The sequence below is a fragment of the Oncorhynchus mykiss genome, chromosome 3 (genome assembly GCF_013265735.2).
Source record: "Oncorhynchus mykiss isolate Arlee chromosome 3, USDA_OmykA_1.1, whole genome shotgun sequence".
Classification (NCBI taxonomy): domain Eukaryota; kingdom Metazoa; phylum Chordata; class Actinopteri; order Salmoniformes; family Salmonidae; genus Oncorhynchus; species Oncorhynchus mykiss.
Genome location: NC_048567.1, coordinates 32,643,142 through 32,670,308, shown reverse-complemented (window position 1 = coordinate 32,670,308; position 27,167 = coordinate 32,643,142). Strand labels below are relative to the sequence as shown.

Here is a 27,167-nt window from a genome sequence, read left to right as displayed (position 1 = left end):
GCCTTGTGGCTACCCACAATTCACCACTCGCTACCATAAAAAGGAGAGGCAGGATGCGCTTTTCGGTGAGTTTTTTTCCCCTCCCGTCTCTATGAGGGAACTGGAGTTTGTTTTTTTCCACACTCTCATGACAGAGGTGAGGAATGGTTATCGTCACATCCAACGATATTCTGGATGAGATGGAAAATCTGTTCTGCAGCCCGGATCATTTGACCTATCCAACTACAGTCATGGTCTTTCTCACTGGGAGCAGGTCATTGGACAACTTCACGTAATCTCGTTTAGTCTTCGCCAATATTCTTTGCAATGCATAGGGAATCCTTGCAAAACATCCTTATATACTAGTTCCCCATCACCCAAAATATATATTTTTTTAAATGTATCACTCAATTTTAAGCAGGTAGGAGCAAAACAACTGACAGGACATTAACTAGACTTCAATAGTACATTTAGCCAGTTCAAATCAGTCCAGAATAGTGGGAAAATGCCATAGGTTCCTGTTCTTTGCAGTGAAAATGCACGTTTTGATTTAAATCAAGCTAAGCAAGAACACTTCTCCAGTGGGGCAAAAAAGTATTTAGTCAGCCACCAATTGTGCAAGTTCTCCCACTTAAAAATATGAGGCCTGTAATTTCATCATAGGTACACTTCAACTATGACAGACAAATGAGAAGAAAAAAATCCAGAAAATCACATTGTAGGATTTTTTATGAATTTATTTGCAAATTATGGTGGAAAATAAGTATTTGGTCACCTACAAACAAGCAAGATTCATGGCTCTCACAGACCTGTAACTTCTTCTTTAAGGGGATCCTCTGTCCTCCACTCGTTACCTGTATTAATGGCACCTGTTTGAACTTATCAGTATAAAAGACACCTGTCCACAACCTCAAACAGTCACACTCCAAACTCCACTATGGCCAAGACCAAAGAGCTGTCAAAGGACACCAGAAACAAAATTGTAGACCTGCACCAGGCTGGGAAGACAGGCTGAATCTGCAATAGGTAAGCAGCTTGGTTTGAAGAAATCAACTGTGGGTGCAATTATTAGGAAATGGAAGACATACAAGACCACTGATAATCTCCCTCGATCTGGGGCTCCACGCAAGATCTCACCCCGTGGGGTCAAAATGATCACAAGAACGGTGAGCAAAAATCCCAGAACCACACGGGGGGACCTAGTGAATGACCCGCAGAGAGCTGGGACCAAAGTAACAAAGCCTACCATCAGTAACACCTACGCCGCCAGGGACTCAAATCCTGCAGTGCCAGACGTGTCCCCCTGCTTAAGCCAGTACATGTCCAGGCCCGTCTGAAGTTTGCTAGAGAGCATTTAGATGATCCAGAAGAAGATTGGGAGAATGTTATAGGGTCAGATGAAACCAAAATATAACTTTTTGGTAAAAACTCAACTTGTCGTGTTTGGAAGACAAAGAATGCTGAGTTGCATCCAAAGAACACCATACCTACTGTGAAGCATGGGGGTGGAAACATCATGCTTTGGGGCTGTTTTTCTGCAAAGGGACCAGGACGACTGATCCGTGTAAAGGAAAGAATGAATGGGGCCAAGTATCGTGAGATTTTGAGTGAAAACCTCCTTCCATCAGCAAGGGCATTGAAGATGAAACGTGGCTGGGTCTTTCAGCATGACAATGATCCCAAACACACCGCACGGGCAACGAAGGAGTGGCTTCGTAAGAAGCATTTCAAGGTCCTGGAGTGGCCTAGCCAGTCTCCAGATCTCAACCCCATAGAAAATCTTTGGAGGGAGTTGAAAGTCCGTGTTGCCCAGCAACAGCCCCAAAACATCACTGCTCTAGAGGAGATCTGCATGGAGGAATGGGCCAAAATACCAGCAACAGTGTGTGAAAACCTTGTGAAGACTTACAGAAAACGTTTGACCTCTGTCATTACCAACAAAGGGTATATAACAAAGTATTGAGATAAACTTTTGTTATTGACCAAATACTTATTTTGCACCATAATTTGCAAATAAATTCATAAAAAATCCTACAATGTGATTTTCTGGATTTTTTTCTTCTCATTTGTCTGTCATAGTTGAAGTGTACCTATGATGAAAATTACAGGCCTCATATTTTTAAGTGGGAGAACTTGCACAATTGGTGGCTGACTAAATACGTTTTTGCCCCACTGTATATCCACAATGCGAATTTGATTTAATTCCAATCCAAACGCACAGGGTAATGCCATTGGTTCCTGCTCTTTGCTGTGAAAAGGTATCTTTTGATTCATATCAAAATAAGCAGGAACAATGTTATATATTCCACAATGCGAATTTGATTGAATTCCAATCCAAAACGTATCGGAACATCAAAACATGATACATTGACTGTTAATACAGTATTAGTTCTGACTAACACAAGATGCTTTCTTCTTGTTCTACTGGATCATAGGAAGGACAGGAGATGGCCCTAAGTGATGCCTCAACAGGAATCGGCCCTATCTGCTTGCCTAGCATGCTTATTTTCAACTGTGGGCATTCACTTCAAAGTTTTCACCTGCATTTGCATATGAGAGTATCTTGAACAGGAAAATGATGTCTGCCTATTGATATAATCAAGATATATTAATGTTTGATTTTTCATAATTCTTTTACAAAGTGTATAATTTTTCTTCCACTGACTTTACAGATTACTTTGTGTAGATCATTGACAAAACATGACAATTAAATCCATTTTTATCCCACCTTGTAACAACATAATGTGTAATAAGTCAAGGGGTGTGAATACTTTCTGAAGGCACTTTAAGTAACACAATCTGTAACATATCTATTAGCTAACTCTGGGATGGCAGATGAATCAACAAGGAAAGGGGGAGTTAAACTCCATAAAGGTTTACAGCTAACACTAACACTGGTGTTCATCTATAGTGAGTTTTCTACACTCCCTTATTCCAACACTGCTCAGCAAATGGTTTTTCCAAAGTACAGACAGATGGGGTAATATTTTTGGCCAAATAAAAATATTTTCACATTTGGCAGCGGGGGTGACAAAGCAGCAATGACTGTGAGAGATGGATTTTGAGGTCGTTGGGCGTGTGTGGCAGCTGTCGGTAGTTCACTTACCCAAGCCAAATCATCCCGACTGCAGTCCAACGCAGCTATCATCACCTGCTCATAAATAATCCATACTGGGCACAGGAGACAAAGAGAAAAAGCACTGTTTTAATATTCCAGTACAGTGTCAAGTGGAACATCAAAACATGATCAATTGACACAGACTGTCATTACAGTATTAGTTCTGACTAACACAAGGTGCTTTCTTCTTGTTCTACTGGATCATAGGAAGGACAGGAGATGGCCCTTAAGTGATGCCTCAACAGGAATCGGGATTAGGCCCCATCTGCTCTCCTAGCATGCTTCTTTTCAACTGTGGGGCATTCACTTCAAAACTTTTTCACCTGCATTTGCATATGACAATATCTTGAACAGGGAAAATAATGTCTGCCTGCTATCTTGGCATGGTTTCCTACCAACCCAGAAACTCGTTAACACCATTCAGTCCTACAATAATGTCTGCTATCTTAGCACTTCAATCCTGGGGAATTGCTTTCAAGTATAATTTCTCTCCTCAATCCTCACTTGTATTATTAATAATCATCAATATATGCTGCATAGAAATAAAACCATGTATTTAAAGGACTGGATGGACAGTTCAATACAACAACAAAACAAACCGCTCGATTAGCCTTCATTTAGAGGATCAATCATGGTGAATGACCGTTGACCAAATTCTGCTGGTATTCCAAGATTTTGTTCTTCACGGGAAAATGTCCTAAACCTCATAAGATATTGGACAACTCCATACAAAAGACAATGCTTCGCAGCCCTTTCCAAAAGCACAAAGAAAGAAAGCTTACACAGCGGTCATCCAGGGCAACAGAATATTATGTCATTTCCCCTCATTTCGCTGTGACGCCTTATTCACAAGGCTTATCAATATAGCCAGATACATTTCATCCAGTGGTTTAGAAATAAAGATTAAATGTTTATTGAAGTGTTTATTCAATCACTCAACTGTAACAGTAAAATACAGTGATTAATAATAGGCTTGCCCAATGGATCCAATTAATGGAATTAATGCTAAATGTCAGACAAGTCTGTTTTGACAAGCACGCCAGACGTCCTCTGCCAAACGCTGTCTAACTGTTAATTGAGAAAGAACAATAAAACCCAACTCAACAAGAAAACTGATTTGCCAAAACAAACAAACGCCTGGAGTTTTTCCTTGCCTGTTTATGATTCCAGCTCTTGTTTTGATAATTGCCATCTTGTTTCACAGCCAATTTAAGAACTGGCTGTGGTTTTCAATAAAACCGGGGCGTGTTAAGTGTTTACCCTGCTCTTTAAAGACTATGAATCATAACGACTACAAGGAAAAGAGACTTCCACAGAGTCGTTCAGCAAGACTACCTAGTGAGAAAGGAGCAGACTATTATATAGCCTAAAGGCAAAAACCGAGTGTGCCGCTACCAACTATCACATATGGGTTCTTTTTTTTAATCAAGAAGAGGCTTACCAAGCTTCTGCATCATTCAATTCAAAAGTTGAGTCACATTGGTGAGCCTACTAAAAATACTGACTAGGCCTAGGCTTCTGAGAACTTGTGACACATTAAAGCTAGAATTGGAAGAAGGTGAAACACCACTGTTTGACCCAGCGTCTTTGTTATTGTTTTGTTGATGAAACGGAGGAGAGGAACAACCAGCATCGTTGCAAAAAAAATAAAAAAATGTCGCAGTACATATTCTGCTGAGGGGTACACTACAAAGTCGGATCCAGGAGTTAGCCAGCTAACGAGACTAAATATTCTGATACGTTTCTTTCAAAAAATGTAAAGTTAAAATGGGCATGATCTAATTGATTCAACGGACAAAAACACATCCAAGTTTAGCTTTTTTTTAATGAACGAGAAATTAGCTATTTCTGGTTGCCTAGCAAAGATAGCTGGCTAACTTATTGATCCTGCTTTGTAGTATACCGCTCTGTTCTAACATTGTCTGAAGTGACTATTTGTTATTATAACCCAAACGAACGTGGCAGTAACACCAAAAGGAGTCCAGCTTTAAAAGATACTAGCCTATACGGTTTGCCTTTTGAGGTGGGAATATATTATTTTGGATTAAAAAAAGTCTTCAGGCTACACTAGTGCCTTCACAAATTAATCATAACCTTTGAATTATTCCACATTTTTTTGTGTTACTGCCTGAATTCAAAATGGATTAAATATATTTTTTTCCCTTACCCATCTACTGTACACACAATACCCTATAAAGATATTTACATAAGTATTCACACCCCTGAGTCAATACTTTGTAGAATCACCTTTGGCAGAGATTACAGCTATGAGTATGTCTGGGTAAGTCTCTAAGAGCTTTCCACACCTGGATTTCTCAAAATTGGCTAATTATTATTTTCAAAAATCTTCAAGATCTGTCAAATTGGTTGTTGATCATTGCTCGACAACACTTTTCAGATCTTGCCATAGATTTCCAAGTAGGTTTAAGTCAAAACTGGAACTCGGTCACTCAGGAACATTCACTGCCTTCGTGGTAAGCAACGCCAGTGTAGATTTGGCCAAGTGTTTAAGGTTATTATCCTGCTGAAAAGGTGAATTCATCTCCCAGTGTTTGGTGGAAAGCAGACTGTGCCAGGTTTTGATCTAGGATTTTGCCTGTGCTTAGCCCCATTCCGTTTATTTTTTTCTCCTGAAAAACTCCCCAGGCCTTAAAAAGTATTCCCATAACGTGATGCAGCCACCACTATGCTTGAAAATATGGAGTGTTACTCGGTTATGTGCTGTATTGCATTTGCCCCCAACATAACACTTTGTATTCAGGATATAAAGTTAATTTCTTTGCCACATTTTTTGCAGTGTTACTTTAGTGCCCTGTTGCAAACAGGATGCATGTTTTGGAATATTTTTTATTCTGTACAGGCTTCATTTTTTTCACTTTGGCAATTAGGTTAGTATTGTGGAGTAAATACAATGTTGTGGATCCATCCTCAGTGTTCTATCACAGCCATTAAACTCTGTAACGGTTTTAAAGTCACCATTGGCCTCATGGTAAAAATCCCTGAGCGGTTTAATTCCTCTCCGGCGACTGAGTTAAGAAGGATGCCTGTATTTTTGTAGTGACTGGGTGTATTGATACAATATCCAAATTTGAATTAATAACTCCAACATGCTCAAAGGGATAATCAATATCTACTTAAAAATGTTTTACCCTTCTATCAATAGGTGCCCTTCTTTGGGGAGGCAAAGAAAACCATGGCCTTTGTGATTGAATCTGTGTTTGAAATGCACTGCTTGACTGAGGGACCTTACAGATAATTGTGTGTGGGGTAGTGGTGCTGTTTGTTCAATAACCCATCCACAACCGCCCGACTATATGATAAAGAGAAAATCTGAGGCCCATACCCAACGCTATCCCGCAAATATAGAAAATGCAATAGGCTACAGTCAGACAATAGAACACATTTGACAGGGGTTGCAGAATTTTGTTTTGCCTGATTTAGATATGTTTCTGCTTATAATTTCCGACATTTTGGTGGGCTATTTGTTAGTCAACTTGTCTATAATAAGATACATGTAGCTTCTCTTTTGTCATTATATGTTGCCTTAGAAGACTAAATAAACCTTGGCTCAACAGAATAATGTAATAGAGCGATAGAATACTGTTGTCAACTAGATTGAAGCATTCAAAGTTCTCTTCGTCATTCGCGGAGCAAAGACGTTTACGGCCGGGGGAGATAATACAATAACGCTAAAAAAATACAATAACCCCAAAAAAATTCAAAAATGACATCAGTTTGACCGGTAAGGAAAAAGAAAGCTGTGAAAACGACCTAAGGTGTTTCTGATTAGATTTCAGGTCAGCTTCGATGCATATTTTAGGTGGTTGAAATACTATCAGCTTTTATGATGAAGACATACCTTCTGTAGAGGTGCTAACTGAGCATTGCATTCTCTCAAGATGTAGAAATCATATTTCTCACTCCTGTGCCCAAGTTCAAATTTTGCCAACATTTGGTGTATCATTTTACTGCAAGAAATGGTTAATTCTGCAAGAGTTATAAATAAGGCTGTGTGAGAGGTTATAGACCTACAGTCAGTGTCCAGATTTCAGTTTCCATTCAACACATCTAAACAGTGGGCAGTTCTTGACATGCCATAGGCCTATTTAAAGTCCCGTCTTGTGACTGTCTCACAACACAACATAGCTGGCACTGCTATCATCCTCTTACCACATCACCAAATTTTTACAAATTTTTACAAATTCTAGCCATCCCTTTTCTTAATCTTATTTTAAATATCATGTTAAACACTATTATTGCACACAGTGAGTCCATGCAACTTACAGTGCCAAGAAAAAGTATGTGAAACCTTCGTAATTACCCGGATTTATGCATAAATTGGTCATTGAATTTGATCCGATCTTAATCTAAGACAAAACAATTGACAAACACAGTGTGTTTAAACTAATAACACGCAAATGATTGTAGGTTGGAAAAAGAATGTGAACCCCTAGGCTAATGGCTTCTTCAAAAGCTAATTGGAGTCACGAGTCAGCTAACCTGGAGTCCAATCAATGAGATGAGATTGGAGGTGTTGGTAGAGCTGTCCTGCCCTATAAAAACTAACAAAATTTGAGTTTGCAATTCACAAGAAGCATTACCTGATGTAAACCATGCCTCGAACAAGAGATCTCAGAAGACCTAAGATTAAGAATTTTGACTTGCATAAAGCTGGAAAGGGTTACAAAAGTATCTCTAAAAGCCTTGATGTTCATCAGTCCATGGTAAGGCAAATTGTCTATAAATGGAGAATGTTCAACACTGTTGATACTCTCCTTAGGAGTGGCCGTCCTGCAAAGATGAGTGCAAGAGCACAACACAGAATGCTCAATGAGGTTAAGAAGAATCCTTGTTTCAGCAGACTTACAGAAGTCTCTGGAACATGCTAACATCTCTGTTGACGAGTCTACGATACGTAAAACACTAAACAAGAATGGTTTTATGGAAGGACACCACAGAAGAAGCCACTGCTGTCCAAAAATAAAAAACATTGCTGCACATCTGAAGTTCGCAAAAGTGCACATGGATGTTCCACAGTGCTACTGGCAACATATTCTGTGGACAGATGAAACTAAAGTAGAATTGTTTGGAGGGAACACAACACTAAGTATGGAGAAAAAAAAGGCACAGCACATCATGGTGGAGGGAGCATCATGGTTTGGGGCTGATTTGCTGCCTCAGGGCCTGGACAGCTAGCCATCATCGACAAAAAAATAAAATAAAGGCTATCTGTCCTCCAATTAACGCTCAACAGAAGTTGGGTGATGCAACAGTACAACAACACAAAACACAGAAGTAAAACAACAGAATGGCTTCAACAGAAGAAAATATGCCATCTAGAGTGGCCCAGTCAGAGTCCTGACCTCAACCCGTTTGAGATATTGTGGCATGACCTCAAGAGAGCGGTTCACACCAGACATCCCAAGAATATTGCTGAACTGAAACAATTTTGTAAAGAGGAATGGTCTGATCTGCAACTACAGAAAATGTTTGGTTGAGGTTACTGCTGACAAAGGAGGATCAACCTGTTATTAAATCTAAGGGTTCACATACTTTTCCCACCCTGCACTGTGAATGTTTACACGGTGTGTTCAATAAAGACATGACAACATATAACTGTTTGTGTGTTATTAGTTTAAGCAGACTGTGTTTGTCTATTGTGGTGACTTAAATGAAGATAAGATGAGATTGTATGACCAATTTATGCAGAAATTCAGGTAATTCCAAAGGGTTCACATACTTTTCCTTGCAACTGTATGTGACTTTTTTTTATGTATTATTATATTATTTCACCTTTATTTAACCAGGTAGGCCAGGTGAGAACAAGTTCTCATTTACAACTGCATCCTGGCCAAGATAAAGCCTAGCAGTGCGACGCAAACAACAACAGCGTTGCACATCAAATAAACAAAACGCACAGTCAATAACACAATAGAAAAAAAATCTATATACAGTGTGCGCAAATGAGGTAAGATTAGGGAGGTAAGGCAATAAATAGGCTGTAGTTGCGAAGCAATTACAATTTAGCAATTAAACACTGGAGTGATAGATGTACAGAAGATGAATGTGCAAGTAGATACTGGGGTGCAAAGGAGAAGAAAAAAAAATATGGGGATGAGGTAGTTGGATGGCCTATGTACAAGTGCAATGATCTGTGAGCTGCTCTGACAGCTGATGCTTAAAGTTAGTGAGGGAGATATGAGTCTCCAGCTTCAGTGATTTTTGCAATTCGTTCCAGTCATTGGCAGCAGAGAATTGGGAGGAAAGGCAGCCAAAGGAGGAATAGGCGTGCTATGGGTGGATGCTGCTATGGTAACCAGTGAGCTGAGATAAGGCAGGGCTTTACCCAGCAGAGACTTGTAGATGACCTGGAGACAGTGGGTTTGGCGATGAGTATGAAGCGAGGGCCAGCCAACGAGGGCGTACAGGTCGCAGTGGTGGGTAGTATATGGGGCTTTGGTGACAAAACTGATGGCACGGTGATAGACTGCATCCAATTTTCTGAGTAGAGTGTTGGAGGCTATTTTGTAAATGATATCGCCGAAGTCAAGGATCGGGAGGATGGTCAGTTTTACGAGGGTATGTTTGGCAGCATGAGTGAAGGATGCTTTGTTGCGAAAAAGGAAGCCGATTCTAGATTTAATTTTGGATTGGAGATGCTTAATGTGAGTCTGGAAGGAGAGTTTACAGTCTAACCAGACACCTAGGTATTTGTAGCTGTCCACATAAGTCAGAACCGTCCAGAGTAGTGATGCTGGACGGGAGGGCAGGTGCAGGCAGCGATCGGTTGAAGAGCATGCATTTAGTTTTACTTGCATTTAAGAGCAGTTGGAGGCCACGGAAGGAGAGTTGTATGGCAGTGAAGCTCGTCCGGAGGTTAGTTAACAGTGTCCAAACAAAGGCCAGAAGTATACAGAATGGTGTCGTCTGCATAGAGGTGGATCAGAGAATCTCCAGCAGCAAGAGCGACATCATTGATGTACAGTGCCTTGCGAAAGTATTCGGCCCCCTTGAACTTTGCGACCTTTTGCCACATTTCAGGCTTCAAACATAAAGATATAAAATTGTATTTTTTTGTGAAGAATCAACAACAAGTGGGACACAATCATGAAGTGGAACGACATTTATTGGATATTTCAAACTTTTTTAACAAATCAAAAACGGAAAAATTGGGCGTGCAAAATTATTCAGCCCCCTTAAGTTAATACTTTGTAGCGCCACCTTTTGCTGCGATTACAGCTGTAAGTCGCTTGGGGTATGTCTCTATCAGTTTTGCACATCGAGAGACTGAAATTTTTTCCCATTCCTCCTTGCAAAACAGCTCGAGCTCAGTGAGGTTGGATGGAGAGCATTTGTGAACAGTAGTTTTCAGTTCTTTCCACAGATTCTCGATTGGATTCAGGTCTGGACTTTGACTTGGCCATTCTAACACCTGGATATGTTTATTTTTGAACCATTCCATTGTAGATTTTGCTTTATGTTTTGGATCATTGTCTTGTTGGAAGACAAATCTCTGTCCCAGTCTCAGGTCTTTTGCAGACTCCATCAGGTTTTCTTCCAGAATGGTCCTGTATTTGGCTCCATCCATCTTCCCATCAATTTTAACCATCTTCCCTGTCCCTGCTGAAGAAAAGCAGGCCCAAACCATGATTCTGCCACCACCATGTTTGACAGTGGGTATGGTGTGTTCAGGGTGATGAGCTGTGTTGCTTTTACGCCAAACATAACATTTTGCATTGTTGCCAAAAAGTTCAATTTTGGTTTCATCTGACCAGAGCACCTTCTTCCACATGTTTGGTGTGTCTCCCAGGTGGCTTGTGGAAAACTTTAAACAACACTTTTTATGGATATCTTTAAGAAATGGCTTTCTTCTTGCCACTCTTCCATAAAGGCCAGATTTGTGCAATATACGGACTGATTGTTGTCCTATGGACAGAGTCTCCCACCTCAGCTGTAGATCTCTGCAGTTCATCCAGAGTGATCATGGGCCTCTTGGCTGCATCTCTGATCAGTCTTCTCCTTGTATAAGCTGAACGTTTAGAGGGACGGCCAGGTCTTGGTAGATTTGCAGTGGTCTGATACTCCTTCCATTTCAATATTATTGCTTGCACAGTGCTCCTTGGGATGTTTAAAGCTTGGGAAATCTTTTTGTATCCAAATCCGGCTTTAAACTTCTTCACAACAGTATCTCGGACCTGCCTGGTGAGTTCCTTGTTCTTCATGATGCTCTCTGCGCTTTTAACGGACCTCTGAGACTATCACAGTGCAGGTGCATTTATACGGAGACTTGATTACACACAGGTGGATTGTATTTATCATCATTAGTCATTTAGGTCAACATTGGATCATTCAGAGATCCTCACTGAACTTCTGGAGAGAGTTTGCTGCACTGAAAGTAAAGGGGCTGAATAATTTTGCACGCCCAATTTTTCAGTTTTTGATGTTAAAAAAGTTTGAAATATCCAATAAATGTTGTTCCACTTCATGATTGTGTCCCACTTGTTGTTGATTCTTCACAAAAAAATACAGTTTTATATCTTTATGTTTGAAGCCTGAAATATGGCAAAAGGTTGCAAAGTTCAAGGGGGCCGAATACTTTCGCAAGGCACTGTATACAGAGAAAAGAGTCAGCCCGAGAATTGAACCCTGTGGCACCCCCATAGAGACTGCCAGAGGTCCGGACAACAGGCCCTCCGATTTGACACACTGAACTCTGTGTGATAAGTAGTTAGTGAACCAGGCGAGGCAGTCATTTGAGAAACCAAGGCTGTTGAGTCTGCCAATAAGAATGTGGTGAGTGACAGAGTTGAAAGCCTTTGCCAGGTCGATGAATACGGCTGCACAGTATTGTCTTTTATCGATGGCGGTTATGATATAATTTAGGACCTTGAGCGTGGCTGAGGTGCACCCATGACCAGCTCTGAAACCAGATTGCATAGCGGAGAAGGTACGGTGGGATTCGAAATGGTTGGGGATCTGTTTGTTAAGTCGGCTTTCGAAGACCTTAGAAAAGGCAGAGTAGAATAGATATTGGTCTGTAACAGTTTGGTCTAGAGTGTCTCCCCATTTGAAGGAGGGGGATGACCGCAGCAGCTTTCCAATCTTTGGGGATCTCAGACCATACGAAAGAGAGGTTAAACAGGCTAGTAATAGGGGTTGCAACAATTGCAGTGGATAACTTTAGAAAGAGAGGGTCCAGATTGTCTAGCCCAGCTGATTTGTAGGGATCCAGATTTTGCAACTCTTTTAGAACATCAGCTATCTGGATTTGGGTGAAGGAGAAATGGGGGAGGTTTGGGCAAGTTGCTGTGGGGGGTGCAGGGCTGTTGAGCGGGGTATGGGTAGCCAGGTGGAAAGCATGGCCAGCCGTGGAAAAATGCTTACTTAAATTCTCAATTATCGTGGATTTATCGGTGGTGACAGTGTTTACTAGCCTCAGTGCAGTGGGAAGCTGGAAGGAGGTTCTCTTATTCACCATGGACTTCACAGTGTCCCAGAACTTTTTGGAGATTGTGCTACAGGATGCAAATTTCTGTTTGAAAAAGCTAGCCTTTGCTTTCCTGCCTGTGTATATTGGTTCCTAACTTCCCTGAAAAGTTGCATATCGCGGGGGCTATTCAATGCTAATGCAGTACGCCACAGGATGTTTTTGTGCTGGTCAAGGGCAGTCAGGTCTGGAGTGAACCAAGGGCTATATTTGTTCCTGGTTCTATATTTTTTTAAATGCTTATTTAAGGGTGCCCGTGTTTACAGATTTGAGGTTGTACTTGGAAGGTTCATTAATAATTTGTATGAGATTGAGGGCATCTAGCTTGGATAGTATAACGGCCGGAGTGTTAAGCATGTCCCAGTTTAGGTCACCTAACAGTATGAGCTCTGAAAATAGATGGGGGGGCAATAAATTCACATATGGTGTCCAGGGCACAGCATATGGTGTCCAGGGCACAGCATATGGTGTCCAGGGCACAGTCTATAACAAGCGGCAACAGTGAGAGACTTGTTTCTGGAAAGGTGAATTTTTAGAAGCAGAAGCTCGAATTGTTTGGGCACAGACCTGGATAGTATGACAGAACTCTGCAGGTTATATCTGCAGTAGATTGCAACTCCGCCCCCTTTGGCAGTTCTATCTTGTCGGAAAGTGTTATAGTTAGGGATGGAAATTTCAGGATTTTCGGTGGCCTTCCTAAGCAAAGCAGTGAGTAAAACAAATTTAGGGAGGAGGCTTCTAATGTTAACATGCATGAAACCAAGGCTTTTACAGTTACAGAAGTCAACAAATGAGAGCGCCTGGGGAGTGGGAGTAGGAGTGGAGCTAGGCACTGCGGGTCCTTGATTAACCTCTACATCACCAGAGGAACAGAGGAGAAGTAGGTTAAGGGTACGGCTAAAGGCTATGAGACCAGGCTATTTAGACCAGGTGAGGTCACCACGTGTGGGAGGTGAAACAAAAGGCATATTGAGCAGGGCTGGAGGCTCTACAGTGAAATAAGACAATCACTAACCAAAACAGCAATGGACGAGACAGGCATGCGTAGCCGAGTGATCATAGGGACCAGTGGGAAGCTTGGCGAGTTGGAGACATGGCGATTCAGACAGTTAGCAGGCTGGGGCTAGCAGAAAGGCCTTAGGGGGATGTCGCGATGGAAGAAGTCTGTTGTAAGCCCCTTCGGACGGTTACGTCGGCACACCAGAATTGTTGGATCGGCAGGGCTCCGTGTAGGCAGTAAAAGGGTCCAGGTCAATTGGCAAAATAGGTATTGTAGCCCAAGAAAATGGCTTCAGCTAACAGTCCGATATGCTCTAGACAGCTAGCGGGCCGCAGCTAACGGATGGGTCTTCAGGGGACGTCGCAACGGAGGAGCCTGTTGAAACGAAGGAAAAGGGGTCCAGGCAAATTGGCAAAATATGTATTGTAGCCCAAGGAGTGGCTGACGGACCTCATCAGCTAACCAGGAGATTGGCCTAGCACAGGGCTAGTTCCAGGCTCACTGGTGCTTGCTTTGGGACAGAGATGTTAGAGCCAGGGGATAGCCACTCAGATAGCAGCTAGCTAGCTGCGATGATCCAGGTGAAAAGGTTCAGTGCTTGCGGTAGGAAACCGGAGATGTGAAGAAAAAAAAGGCAGTCTGGTATGCTCTGGGTTGAATCGCGCTGTGCAGACTGGCAGGAGTTGACCGGGCTAAGGTTAGCTGATGACCGCTAGCAGTGGCTTACTGACTACTAGCTAGTTAGCTGGCTAGCTGCTGTTGGGGTTTCTGGTTATAAAGTATAGAAAATAGCAGATCCATAACACAATGGGTAAGGCATGTTGCAGGAGAGTATGTTGAATCTGAGGTGAAAACAATGGGTAAGGCATGTTGCAGGAGAGTATGTTGAAACTGAGGTTAAAAATATACGGGGGGTGGGGGTGGGGGGGGGGGGGTGGCAGTGTCAGGTTTCCGAGGCGAGTACTAGGAACCCAAAGTGCCAGAGCAAGACACGTTACCCCTGCTCCAAAAAGAGTTACAAGAAGAAGTGCACGACTGCAACACCGTCGATGAAAACAGTGGCAGGCCTGATCACCGATGACAAGACAGCCTATAGGGAGGTCAGACAAAAACCTCTCCCTCAACAGCCGCAAGACGAAGGAGCTGATCATGGACTACAGGAAATGGAGGGCTGACCACACCACCATTCACATCGATGGTGTTGTAGCGGAGCAGGTCGAGAGCTTAAAGTTCCTCTGTGTCCACATCACTAAGGGTCTATCATGGTCCACACAAACCAACACAGTCGTGAACAGGGCAGGACTACGCCTCTTCCCCCTCAGGAGGCTGAAAAGATATTCATAAAGTTCTACAGCTGCACCATTGAGAGCATCTTGACTGGCTGCATCACAGCTTGGTATGGCAACTGCTTGTCATCCGATCGCAAAGCAGTACAGAGGGTAGTGGGTATGACCCAGTACATCACTGGGACTGAGCTCACTGCCATCCAGGACCTCTATACCAGATGGTGTAAGTGGAAGGCCCTAAACATTTTCCAAGATTCTATATTACCGCACAGCAAGCAGTACTGATGCACCAAGTCTGGAACCAACAGGACCCTGAACAGCTTCTACCCCTAAGCCATAAGACAAATATAAATATACTGAACATATAAATACACAAAACATGTAAAAGTTTCATGAGCTGAAATAAAAGCTCCCATAAATGTTCCATACACACAAAAGCTTATTTCTTCAAATGTGTTTATGTCCCTGTTAGTAAACATTTCTCCTTTGCCAAGATAATTCATCCACCTGACAGGTGTGGCATATCGAGAAGCAGATTGAACAGCAAGATCATTACACAGGTGCACCTTGTGCTTGGGGAAAATAAAAGGTCACTCTAAAATGTGCACTTTTGTCACACAATGCCACAGATGTCTCAAGTTGAGGGAGTTCGTCCTACCGGCCTCACAACCGCGTGTAACCACGCCAGCCCATGACCTCAACATCGGACGCATTTACCTGCAGGATCGTCTGAGGGGGGGTGGGGTTGCTGAGGAGTATTTCTGTCTGTAATAAAGCCCTTTTGTGGGGAAAAACTCAGGCCGATTGGCTTGGCCTGGCCCACCCATGGCTGGTCTCTCTGACAGAGCTCCAGAGTCCCTCTGTGGAGATGGGAGAACTTTGCAAAAAGTCAACCATCTCTGCAGCATTCCACCAATCAGACCTTTATGGTAGAGTGGCCAGGAGGAAGCCAGTCCTCAGTAAAAGGCACATGACAGCTCGCTTGGAGTTTGCCAAAAGGCACCTAAAAACAAGATTCTCTGATCTGATGAAACCAAGATCGAAGTCTTTGGCCTGAATGCTAAGCATCACGTCTGGAGGAAACCTGGCAGGGACTAGTCAGGATCGAGGGAAAGATGAACGGAGCAAAGTACAGAGAGATCCTTGATGAAAACCTGCTCCAGAGCGCTCAGGACCTCAGACTGGGGCGAAGGTTCACTTTCCAACAGGACAACAACCCCAAGAACACATCCAAAACAATGCAGGAGTGGCTTCGGGACAAGTCTCTGAATGTCCTTGAGTGGCCCAACCAGAGCCCAGACTTGAACCCTGATTAAACATCTCTGGAAAGACCTGACAGAGCTTGAGAGGATCTGCAGAGAAGATTAGGAGAAACTCCACAAAACAGGTGTGGCAAGCTTGTAGCGTCATAACCAAAAATACTTGATGCTGTAATCGCTGCCAAAGGTGCTTCAACAAAGTACTGAGTGAAGGGTCTGAATACGTATGTAAATGTGGTATTTCAGTTTTTAATAAATCAGCCAAAAACGTGAAAAAACTGTTTTTCCTTTGTCATTATGTGGTATTGTATGTAGATTGATGAGGTAAAAAAAAAAAATGTGGAAATAGTCAAGGGATACTGAATACTTTCCAAAGACACTGTATGTATGTATGTATGTTTGTATGTATGTATGTATGTATGTATAGTACCAGTCAAAAGTTTGGACACACCTACTCATTCAAGGTTTTTCTTTATTTTTTGTATTTTCTACATTGTAGAATAATAGTGAAGACGTCAAAACTATGAAATAACACATATGGAATCATGTAGAAACCAAAACATATATTATATATTTTAGATTCTTCAAAGTAACCACCCTTTGCCTTGATGACAGCTTTGCACACTCTTGGCATTCTCTCAACCAGCTTCACCCGGAATGCTATTCAATTAAATGGTGTGCCTTGTTAAATGTTGGGACTCTTTTTTTGACCAATCAAAAACGATGCATACATTATATGACCGATTGAGTGGACAGTCTCCCATTGGACTACCAGTGAAAAGGGTGTAAACTGAACAGGAAGGTGTTAACAAGTGTATGGTCGCTCTCCTTCTAAGTAACATGTATTCAATGTCTTCGCAGCATAACACAGGCCTAATCATATCTCCAGCGGTATCCTTATGAGCGCAGGTTGGTTCCCTGTTATTCTATGCCTGTACAAAGGAAGTCGGTACTCCTTGATTCCATACTGAATTAATTCACCATTGGGAGAACCAGTCATTTTCTAAGAGATTGATGCCCTTCCTTGCTTTCATGAGCAGAGAACTGTGACAAGACCAAATCAGTCATAGGCCTACTGTACAACCTGTTCTAGCAATCATGTTGCAGAGAAACTACAAACCATAGCAGCCCATATAAAATCTAGATTGGAGTATTTGCATGTTTTCTGCCAGACTGAGAATACAGTATATTAATTACTGTCCCCTTCTGCCACTAAATGTAGTCAAAATGGAACATGCTGCCCAACTGTAAATGTTGGCTTTGTGTATATATTTGATGCCTGAAAACACTATACACCTCCATCACCAAAATGTCTAGCCTCAAAGTTGACATCCTTCATATTATAATGCTACTTTTTCTTAAATCAAGAATGAAACCAAATTGACAAATAAAGTCCTTGGCTCCAAAACATCTTGTGATGGATGGCTAGTGTTGTGGATCATTGTGTACAAACAGATTCTGCCTACTACAGCAGCACTAGAAATTGGTCTGATGTGAATCTTGATTTAATACATGTACTTACTGTCATCTCCAAGTTTGGATGCATGCTCATTTATCAATTCTTCACCAACATCCACGATTTGCTCACTGTTTCTGTGGTTATCCTCCCTCCACTTCCGCAGCTTGTCTCTCATTTCTGTGAACACAATGATCAAAACATTCCAATTATCAAAACTTGCTAAATAGCACAACAGTAGTGGATGGTAATGATCCTGAACCAGCAGCCCTCTACTCGAGTAGGCAGTTCAGTGCACACTTTTTCTGGTTACTGGTCCAACTCTCTAAAATCTGGGCTACCTACTGGTTCCTGACATACAGTGCCTTCAGAAAGTGTTCACACCCCTTTCTCCACATTTTGTTGTGTGGAATTAAAATGGATTTGTCATTTGTCTAACACTAATATATCTTGATTACATAAGTATTCAACCCCTTGAGTCAATACATATTAGAATTACATTTGGCAGCAATTACAGCTGTGAGTCTTTCTGGGTAAGTCTCTAGAGCTTTGCACACCTGGATTGTACAATTAGTTTGGCTGAGATAATGGATGGGCTGGACATGCCAGGAGAGGAGTTTGGATTGGTCTGCCATGTAGCATGCGTCTGTCTAAAACGTGAGCTGTTCAGTATGTGATGACAGTCCTTTCTACCGCAACCTTTTTGAAAGATATAACATTAGCCATCGAGAACTACAAAAGTTTTGCTACTTTTCTCAACATCATTGATGACCCCAATTTAGCAGGCGCTATCGACAGATCAGTTGGATAAAGTAATGGGTTACTTCCTGCACACGCCACGGTCATTGTGAACCGGAGTGACTTGACACAACGCTGGCCAGACAAGAGGTGTGCTCGTAAACTCACCCTGGCTATGTACTCCGACAGAATAACTGATGAATTTACAAACGCTCAACACTCGTTGAATATTGCCGGAATAAGTAAACCTTCCTAAAAAAAACAATTGAATTGTTGCCAGCAGCACAGTTAGTCACCAACACTCAGCCTAACCAACAAAACAGCCTAACCAGGTCTGCAAGGGCGAGTAAAATTGTCAGAGTGAGATTCTCTCTCATTTGTGTCCGGAAGTAGTCAATGTTAGCTTGGGTGCTTGACTGCCGTTGTAAGGACAGAACGCTCGGACCAACCCTACTGAACAAACCCTCTGAATTTAAGAACGGACAATCTGACAACGCTCTGAATTTACGAACGCCCAGAGGTCACTCTGGCACTCCATATTGAATTTACGAACACACCCAAGATGTAGCTACAAACAAAACTTAGTTAAATGGTTCCAGTCTGCCGTGAAGCGTTCATCCATGTATACAGTTAACCCACTTCACTGTACCATTTACACCTTATGTATCCTATGCATGTGACAAATAAACTCTGATATTATTTGATATTGCGTGTTTACCACATGGCCTCACAAGTGAATCCTTAAAGAGATGGGTGGGGCTAAGGCTTACGAGGGTGTGAACGATGCTGAATGGGTGTAAAGACCTCGCCAGAAGGTGTACCAAAACATTCAAGGACCATTTTCTCAAAAGTGGGTTTACAAGTTTATCAACTTTCAAAGCAGAAGAACTTTCCCATTGTTCCTCAACTGCAGTGTATGATATACCATTTTCTAGCTCTGAGTCTACTTTAGTCAATGTAAAAAACACAATTTCAAATGTTGCTACATAAGACCGAATCGAGGCGATCGGTCACATATTTGGCCTTAGATTTTGCCTGTGGTTAAGCTCCATTCTGTTTCTTTAACACCCATAACATGATGCAGCCACCACTATGCTTGAAAGTATGGAGAGTGGTACTGTTGTATTGGATTTGCCTCAAACATAACACTTCATATTCGGGACAAGAGGTTAATTGCTTTGCCAAAAGTTTTGCAGTATAACTTTAGTGCCTTGTTGAAAACAGGATGCATGTTTTGGAATAATTTTATTCTGTACAGACTTCCTTTTCACTCTGTCAATGAGCTTAGTATTGTGGAGTAATTACAATGTTGTTGATCCATCCTCAGTGTTCTTTCACAGCCATTAAACTCTGTTTTAAAAAGTCACCACTTGCCTCACGGTGAGCGGTTTCCTTTCTCTCCAGGAACTGAGTTAGGAAGGATGCCTGTGTCTTTGTAGTGACTGGGTGTACTGATACACGATTCAGAAGTGTGATAAATTCACCATGCTCAAAAGATATTCAATGTCTGCTTTTTTCTCTTTTCACCCATCAATCAATAGGTCCCGTTCTTTGCGAGGCATTGGGAAACCTCCCTGGACTTTGTGGTTGAATCTGTAAGATAATTATATATGTGGGGTACAGAGATGAGGCAGTCATCAGGATGTCATCCATTTTTACCTCAGAATGTCTATAGCCTACACGATGACACAAGATCAATTGCTTAAAAAAGATTTGGGTTTGTACTATTGATTTTGTCATATGCGCAGGGGGTCGCAGGTCTTAGAATGCAGTTACCCCAAACGTTTGCCCCGTTATCGATGGATGTGATAAACAAAAAGTGTTGCATGGCTGTGTGCTTAGGGTCGTTGTCTTGTTGGAAGGTGAACCGTCTCTCCCTATTCTGAGGTCCTTACCGCTTTGGAGCAGATTTTCATCAAGGATCTCTCTGTACTTTGCTACGTTCATCTTTGCCTAGATCCTGACTAGTCTCCCAGTTTCTGCCGCTGCAAAACATCCCCAAAGCATGATGCTTCCACCACCATGCTTCACCATAGAGATGGTGCCAGCTTTCCTCCAGACATGACACTTGGCATTCAGGCCAAAGAGTTCAATATTAGTTTCATCAGACCAGAGAATCTTGTTTCTCATGGTCTGAGAGTCCTTTAGGAGCCTTCTGGCAAACTCCAAGCGGGCTGTCATGTGCCTTTTACTGAGGAGTGGCTTCCATCTATCTAGGCACTCTACTATAAAGGCCTGATTGGTGGAGTGCTGCAGAGATGGTTGTCCTTCTGGAAGATTCTCCCATCTCCACAGAGGAACTCTAGAGCTCTGTCAGAGTGACCATTGGGTTCTGGATCACCTCCCTGGCATTTTTTGGTACCCTTACCCAGATCTGTACCTCGATACAATCCTGTCTCAGAGCTCTATGGACAATTGGCATGGTTTTTGCTCTGACATGCACTGTCAACTGTGAACCTTATATTGACAGGTGTGTGCCTTTCCAAATCATGTCCAATCAATTGAATTTACCACAGGTGGACTCCAAGTTGTATTAACATCAAGGCTGATCAATGGACACAGGATGCACCTGAGCTCAATTTCAAGTCTCATAGCAAAGGGTCTGAATACTTACGTAAATAAGGTATTTCTGTTATTTGTATATTTACTAACATTTCTAAACGTGTTTTCACTTTGTCATTATGGGGTATTGAGTGTAGATTGCTGGGGAATTTGCTGAGGGGTCTGAATACTTTCCAATTTGGACACTTTAAAACGGTATTTTGGCATTATGCTATTTATCAATGTCTTGTCAACAGGAAACAGCATCCTTTTAAAATGTCAGTTTTAGTAATTCAATTACATTTACAACATTAACGGCCAATGGTATTGTACAAAACTAATCAGTTAACTGTTGAGACCCAAAACGTGCTGTGATTTATTTTGATGTTAGACAAATCACCTAAACGGGTTTTCCCTGCCTATTAGTAGTATCCATTGCAGGACCGTGTATTTTAGCAAGCCAGCTAGAGGCAGAGCGAAAACAGACTGCTAGCTAACTTAGTTATAATCAGATGACAGGCGTAAGGTACTTAAACTGGCTAGCTAGTTTAGCATGCTGTGTATCCTTAAACTCACACATGCTGTGGACTGTTAGCTACGACAACAAAAACAGATTCATCAATTCTTAACGTTAGCTAGCTAACTTCAAAATAAGAAATCCAGGCAGAAATAATGTGCTAGCTAAGTGGCTATCTCGTGTTAGCCAGCCGAATTAGCTAGCGAACAAGTCAGCAGCTGGCGTGATGAGATGGCACATACGCAGCTACATCCGCCGAACGACGGCTAAAATGCACTACGTCGAATTAGACAAGGATTTAGCAACCCACCGTCGGTCATACAGTACAGTACATTAAAACGTTTAATCGTCTGTGTTTACCTTCCCAGGTTACGTCGTACATTTCTGACACCGACGCCATCGCTCTTGGCAGCACAGGTTTAACGTCATTGAACTGGGTGTGGTTTGTCTCTGCTGACCCTTTTGAGCACCGAGTAGTGTCACCACAAGTGACCATCAGTCGACAAGCTCGACAATAGTCAAACATGTTTTTGAGACATGTTCAATGTCTTTTGTTCATTTCTATGGACTTAAATATTTCTGCTGCTTCCGTAGTTTTCCCCCCTGCTATTAATATGAGTGTAATACAAATGGTCAAAGACTCCAGCGGTACCGGGAGCATCAAGTCAAGGTCCAAGAGGCTAAACAGCTTTTACCCCCAAGCCATAAGACTCCTGAACACCTAATCAAATGGCTACCCAGACTATTTTCATTAAATTATGATTGAGTGGTGGGGCGTAAAATGTCGATTTTTATTGACATGAGAAGAATCATTGAAGTCAAATAATTTATGATTAACGGGAATGGTAAGAGAGGTAAGGATAAAATTGTACTTTTAGCATGGCTTGCTCAAAGGCTGTGTTTTAATTGAGCAGGCAAAGCTATCATGGATGTTCACTTTGAGGCAGTTGTTCAATCATTGGGGTAATTGAATCCTACTATCTGATGCATAGATTGCTTAAATGTAACAATTGACACTCAGAGCAGACCACAGTTTCAACGCCTGCAAAATCTCACTTTAAGAGGATCATAACAGACTGGTTAGCATAAGAGTTATGACAGCGCTAGATGTGGGACTAGATGTAAACAAAAGCAATGCATGCACCCTTTCCCCCATCACACCCAGGTATTAAATCTGACAACGCTGATTTACACACTGCTTCCAGTTATTATTCATGTAACTGGGCCTAAAATTACCCTGTTTCAACCCACCACAAAACAGGGCGTGAACCGCAACGCTAGCCCTCTCCAGAGGTTTAGGTCTCCGAGCTCTGCAATGCTGCTCACACTAAATGTATATTAATCTTACACCTAGCTTTCACGAGGCCTGGTTAGATTTGTGGTTGTTACCAGGGAGGGCTGGAAAGGGGTCAGAGATGCTGTATAGTCTCACGCTTAGTTTTGTAATTCATTTTCTTCTGAGGTAGGTTAAGCAGAATGTCAGCAGTAGAAGACTTGTGTGTTGAAAGCACATTTGAGATGCTGTGTTGTCCCTTTCTTGTCTTGATTTCCCTCTCAAGGGGCCTCTGACTGTCCCATGTCTCTGACTTTGTAAGTTACACGCCACACTCCACTACCACATTACACACTTGTTGAGGTGGACAAAGCACAAACTCACTTACAGAAACATTTCAGAATCCTGATGTCATCCCTAGTACCGCTCACTGCACTGTAGATACTTTGTTAATGTTCTATTGTCTGAGGTCAACAGGACTATGTTTTTTTTACAGGACACTGCCATTGTAAAAAGGCAGAGCATGGTCATTATTGGGCAAGTACAAGTGTACAAGAGGACTATAAAATGTCATCATCTCTGTCAGGGATACAAAAAATAACATTATGTGCGGTTGAACTTACGTTCAGCTCAAACGATCCGTGGACTTGTAATTTTCAAGTCTGCACATGGCAGTCAGTTGATATGTGGTCGGGTTTTTGCTGGAAACCAAAATACTGAGGCGACCACATTAAAACAAGCAAACACTGTCCTTCAGGGTAAAGGGCTTTCCCTTCTCTGCCAGGGTGCTGTTAAAGGCCAGGGCCCTGCTCTCTTCCCGACCTGCACCAACGACCAGAAAAGACGGTGGGGCCAGACTCAGAGGACGAGGCCATGGTGGTAAAGGCCCTCTGTACCATGTACAGATTTAACAAGCTGTCTTTAACATTGTCAGCATGAGATGCAGCTGTATCTGGAGTGAAAGAAAGTAGTGAAAGAAAAAAAAAAACATCTCAACATACGGCTGCTGTTTACCTTGGAGAGGGTCAAGCTAGAATGTCACGATGAGGAGAGATCAATAGCAACCGTCCTGAAAACCCAATTTGTGCTCCTTGACTGCTGCTTACGTAGGTTTTCATGCTGCGAGAGCCCCACATATGGCACATGAGATAGGCAATACACTGAGTGTACAAAACATAAGAACAACTTCCTAATATTGAGTTGCACCTCACCCCATCCAATTTTGCCCTCAGAACAGTCTCAATTCGTCGGGGCATGGACAACTACGCTGTGTTGAAAGTGTTCTACGGGGATGCTGGCCCATGTTGACTCCAATGCTTAACACAGTTGTGTCAAGTTATCTGGATGTCCTTTGGGTGGTGGACCATTCTTGATACACACAGGAAACTATTGAGTGTGAAAAACCCAGCAGCGTAGCAGTTCTGTACCCCCCCCCCCTGTATATAGTCTCGCTATTGTTATTTTACTGCTGGTCTTTAAATACTTGTTACTTTTATTTCTTATTCTTAACTGTATTTTTTTTTTTACCGCATTTTTGTTTGGGACTTAAGTAAGAAATGTATTCGGCGCGTGTGACTAATAAACACGGGAAACTGTTGAGTGTGAAAAACCCAGCAGCGTTGCAGTTCTTGACTGAAACCGGTGTGCCTGGCACCTATTACCATACCCTGTTCAAAGGCACTTACATATTCTGTCTTGCCCACTCACCCACTGAATGGCACACATACACAATCCATGTCTCAATTGTCTCAAGGCTAAAAATCCTTCTTTAACCTGTCTCCTCCCCTTAGTCTACACTGATTGAAGTGGATGTAACAAGTGACATTAATAAGGGATCATAGCTTTCACCTGGATTCACCTGGTCAGTCTATATCATGGAAAGAGCATGTTCTTAATGTTTTGTCCACTGTATATATTTCTTTCCTTTCAGTCTCTTTTCCTTGTCTTCAAAAAGACAGGCTTACAGTAGAAACACTGCACAGGCATTATATTTTGATTTCTGACAGAAGCAATCAGAGTTGGCAATCACTAAAATGAACAGTTACGAATGAACAGTGCTCTGCGGTTTTGAAACAGTTCCTGTTAGTTTCCAGCCTTTTCTTTCTTTTTCACCGGTGTTATACGGTTGCGGAAAATGAAGACAGATGCAATTAGCAACAATGTTTGGGCTGAACCCTCTGGAGCCAGCTGTGCTGTGTCTGCTTTGAAAGCTGACTACAACCCCTGTCTGACCAAGTTGCTTTCAGCTCACCGCGAATCACTCTCTACAGATGACTTCAGCACACGTTGCCTCTGATGATCTCCTCTCCGTAGCACCCTTTCACCTTACCCTTAGCCTGCGTGAGAGGCCCAGAGCGGGAACACTGTGGCCCATCACAATTTAGCTACCTCACTCTCTCACTCACTCTCCCTAGGTTTCAATGCCAAGAACAATATTCAGCTCAATGTCAGCCCCCGCACAAGTAATTGACATTACTCACACAGTTAGAAGCTCAGGATGTATGGCTCCCCTGACACCTAGTGTAGTAGCGTGATCGCTCATAGTGGAGTAGTGTATTACCACATGCAGTACACGATGTGTTGCTGGATTGGATTAATGTCCACCGTTCTTTCTCATTAAATTCATTTTAAACAAGTTTAACATCACCAGGCAAGAGAAGAATCTTAAAAGACTCATTCTCCATGTGTGTTCAGAGGTGTTCACCCACAAGTAACCCACTGCAATTTAGGCATGCATGAAATGTCCCATCAAGATATGGGTTGATTTTAGAGGTACAAGATCAATTAAATCCCTAATTAAGTATGAGCCTTGATGCTGAATTCAGATTTCCTTGACTTCATCCTAGTAGTTGAGCAGTCTATTCAACAATAGTGTGAGAGAAATGTTTGATCTTTCAATGCCAACCTTTATTTGATTTTTTTTTTTTTTAAAGGTGCTTGATATGATGCTGCAACATGGAACATTATTTCTTCTGTATCAGTTACTGTAATCTTTATGAAAGGATACAGATTCAGTCTTTGAATTTTGACTTCTCGCGCACATATGATACGCCACACAGTGACCAATCTGTCATCTACTGTAGAGAGCCTCTTTAATGTTTGGATGTTGATTTCCTCGTATAACTTTATACTGGCACTGATTAAGATCAGGAAAAAAAAGTTTACTCTTGAGTAGAGCCTACATTTGAGTATCCTTTAAGAGCTACCCTCACAGATGGTGGCCATTCTCAGTAACGGTATCCTGAGCAGTAGTGGTCTGACCTTTAGCCCAAAGCTATTGCTACAGCTTGAAACATGGAACACTTCTACATCCTCCCGGGGGTCAGAGTTGAGGTTTACCATTTAGAGGAGTTATGGCCCTTTTCAGTCTCATAATTACTTTCCTCCAATTGTTTTGAGACTGGTTTTCTTCTGAGCCTTCAACTAAGTTACATAAATACATGCAACTGCAATCATTCCAGAAATTCAGAATCCAGATGAAGAAGTATAAATGAATCCCATCCCAACTTCGGCAGAAGCCATTGCTAAATAGTATGTTCGTGGAGTTATTGGATTTCACATTTCTTTTCCAGTAAGAATGTCCATGACCACACATTTGGAGATAACACGGCATTCCCTGTAATGTCATGTTTTCAGAGAAAATTGCAGAGGGGAAATCAAGCTATGCATATCATGAGGAGTTAACATGGGAACAGAGTTTAGTGAGGTACTGTAGAGTTGGGGCCGAGCGAGTCAAATATTCTCTCTCTTTTTCTGAGTGGATAATATTACTGAGGTGTACCAACTACAGGATTCCAGCATCACATTAACATACATCCTTACAACACACACACACACACACACACACACACAGCTTCTCCTCTGTCTTTCCTAAGACATAATATGACACGTGGCCACGTGAAGATTCTCCGGGGTTAGAAAAGTATTTACATGTTACTCTTGGTGTAAAAAGTGGACATGTGCTGTGCAGATGCTCTGCCATGCTTGGTGCAACCGGGTGCCTTTTGCCTGAGAGTTTGTATTGTTTTCTAGCCCCCTGGCTCGGTCGATAACCCCGATCCCACTGCCATCGAATCGGACGCTGCCGATGTCAGCATTGGGCTCTGGATCAGGAGTGTGGGCTGCTGATTTATAACCTGACACAGACCGCGCGCGAGGTGATGCATATCTAAAAGAATAATTGAAATTCATATGAGACACTGGCATTCAGATTGAGAGGAGATGCTTGGCTTTGCAACATCCAGCACAGAGACATTTGTCTTCAGATCGTTTTGATTTATTTTTTGACAGATATTAGAGAGAAGAGAGGCTGGTGGTGGGGGTCTTTGGCACTGTCTGCCTTCATCCCTCTCTTGGAATCGTTGACTGAGGGGTTTTCAGAGAACTACAGAGCTGAGGTTTTTCATGGAATCCCTGGCTTATCACTATTGGCCCTTTAAGTTGATCCAGTTAGGAAAAGCTGAAAAGTATTTATCCTCTGAAAGACACACACATCAAGAGCTGGATAATTTTT

The 27,167-nt window shown here is 42.1% G+C and overlaps 1 protein-coding gene across 2 annotated transcripts in view; it reads right to left on the bottom strand.

The window, feature by feature from the left end:
• Positions 1–21,898, bottom strand: part of LOC110518706 (ER membrane protein complex subunit 2) — a 63,021-nt gene extending 41,123 nt beyond the window's left edge. For both annotated transcript variants that reach the window (XM_036973882.1, XM_036973883.1), the window contains exons 1-3: positions 21,742–21,898; positions 17,652–17,765; positions 3,086–3,150 (exon numbers count right to left, since the gene is read on the bottom strand). In XM_036973882.1, the coding sequence (XP_036829777.1) occupies positions 3,086–3,150; positions 17,652–17,765; positions 21,742–21,877 (315 nt within the window). In that variant the 5' untranslated portion in view covers positions 21,878–21,898. The remainder of the gene's footprint in view (positions 1–3,085; positions 3,151–17,651; positions 17,766–21,741) is intronic.
• Between the last annotated feature and the right edge of the window lie 5,269 nt (positions 21,899–27,167).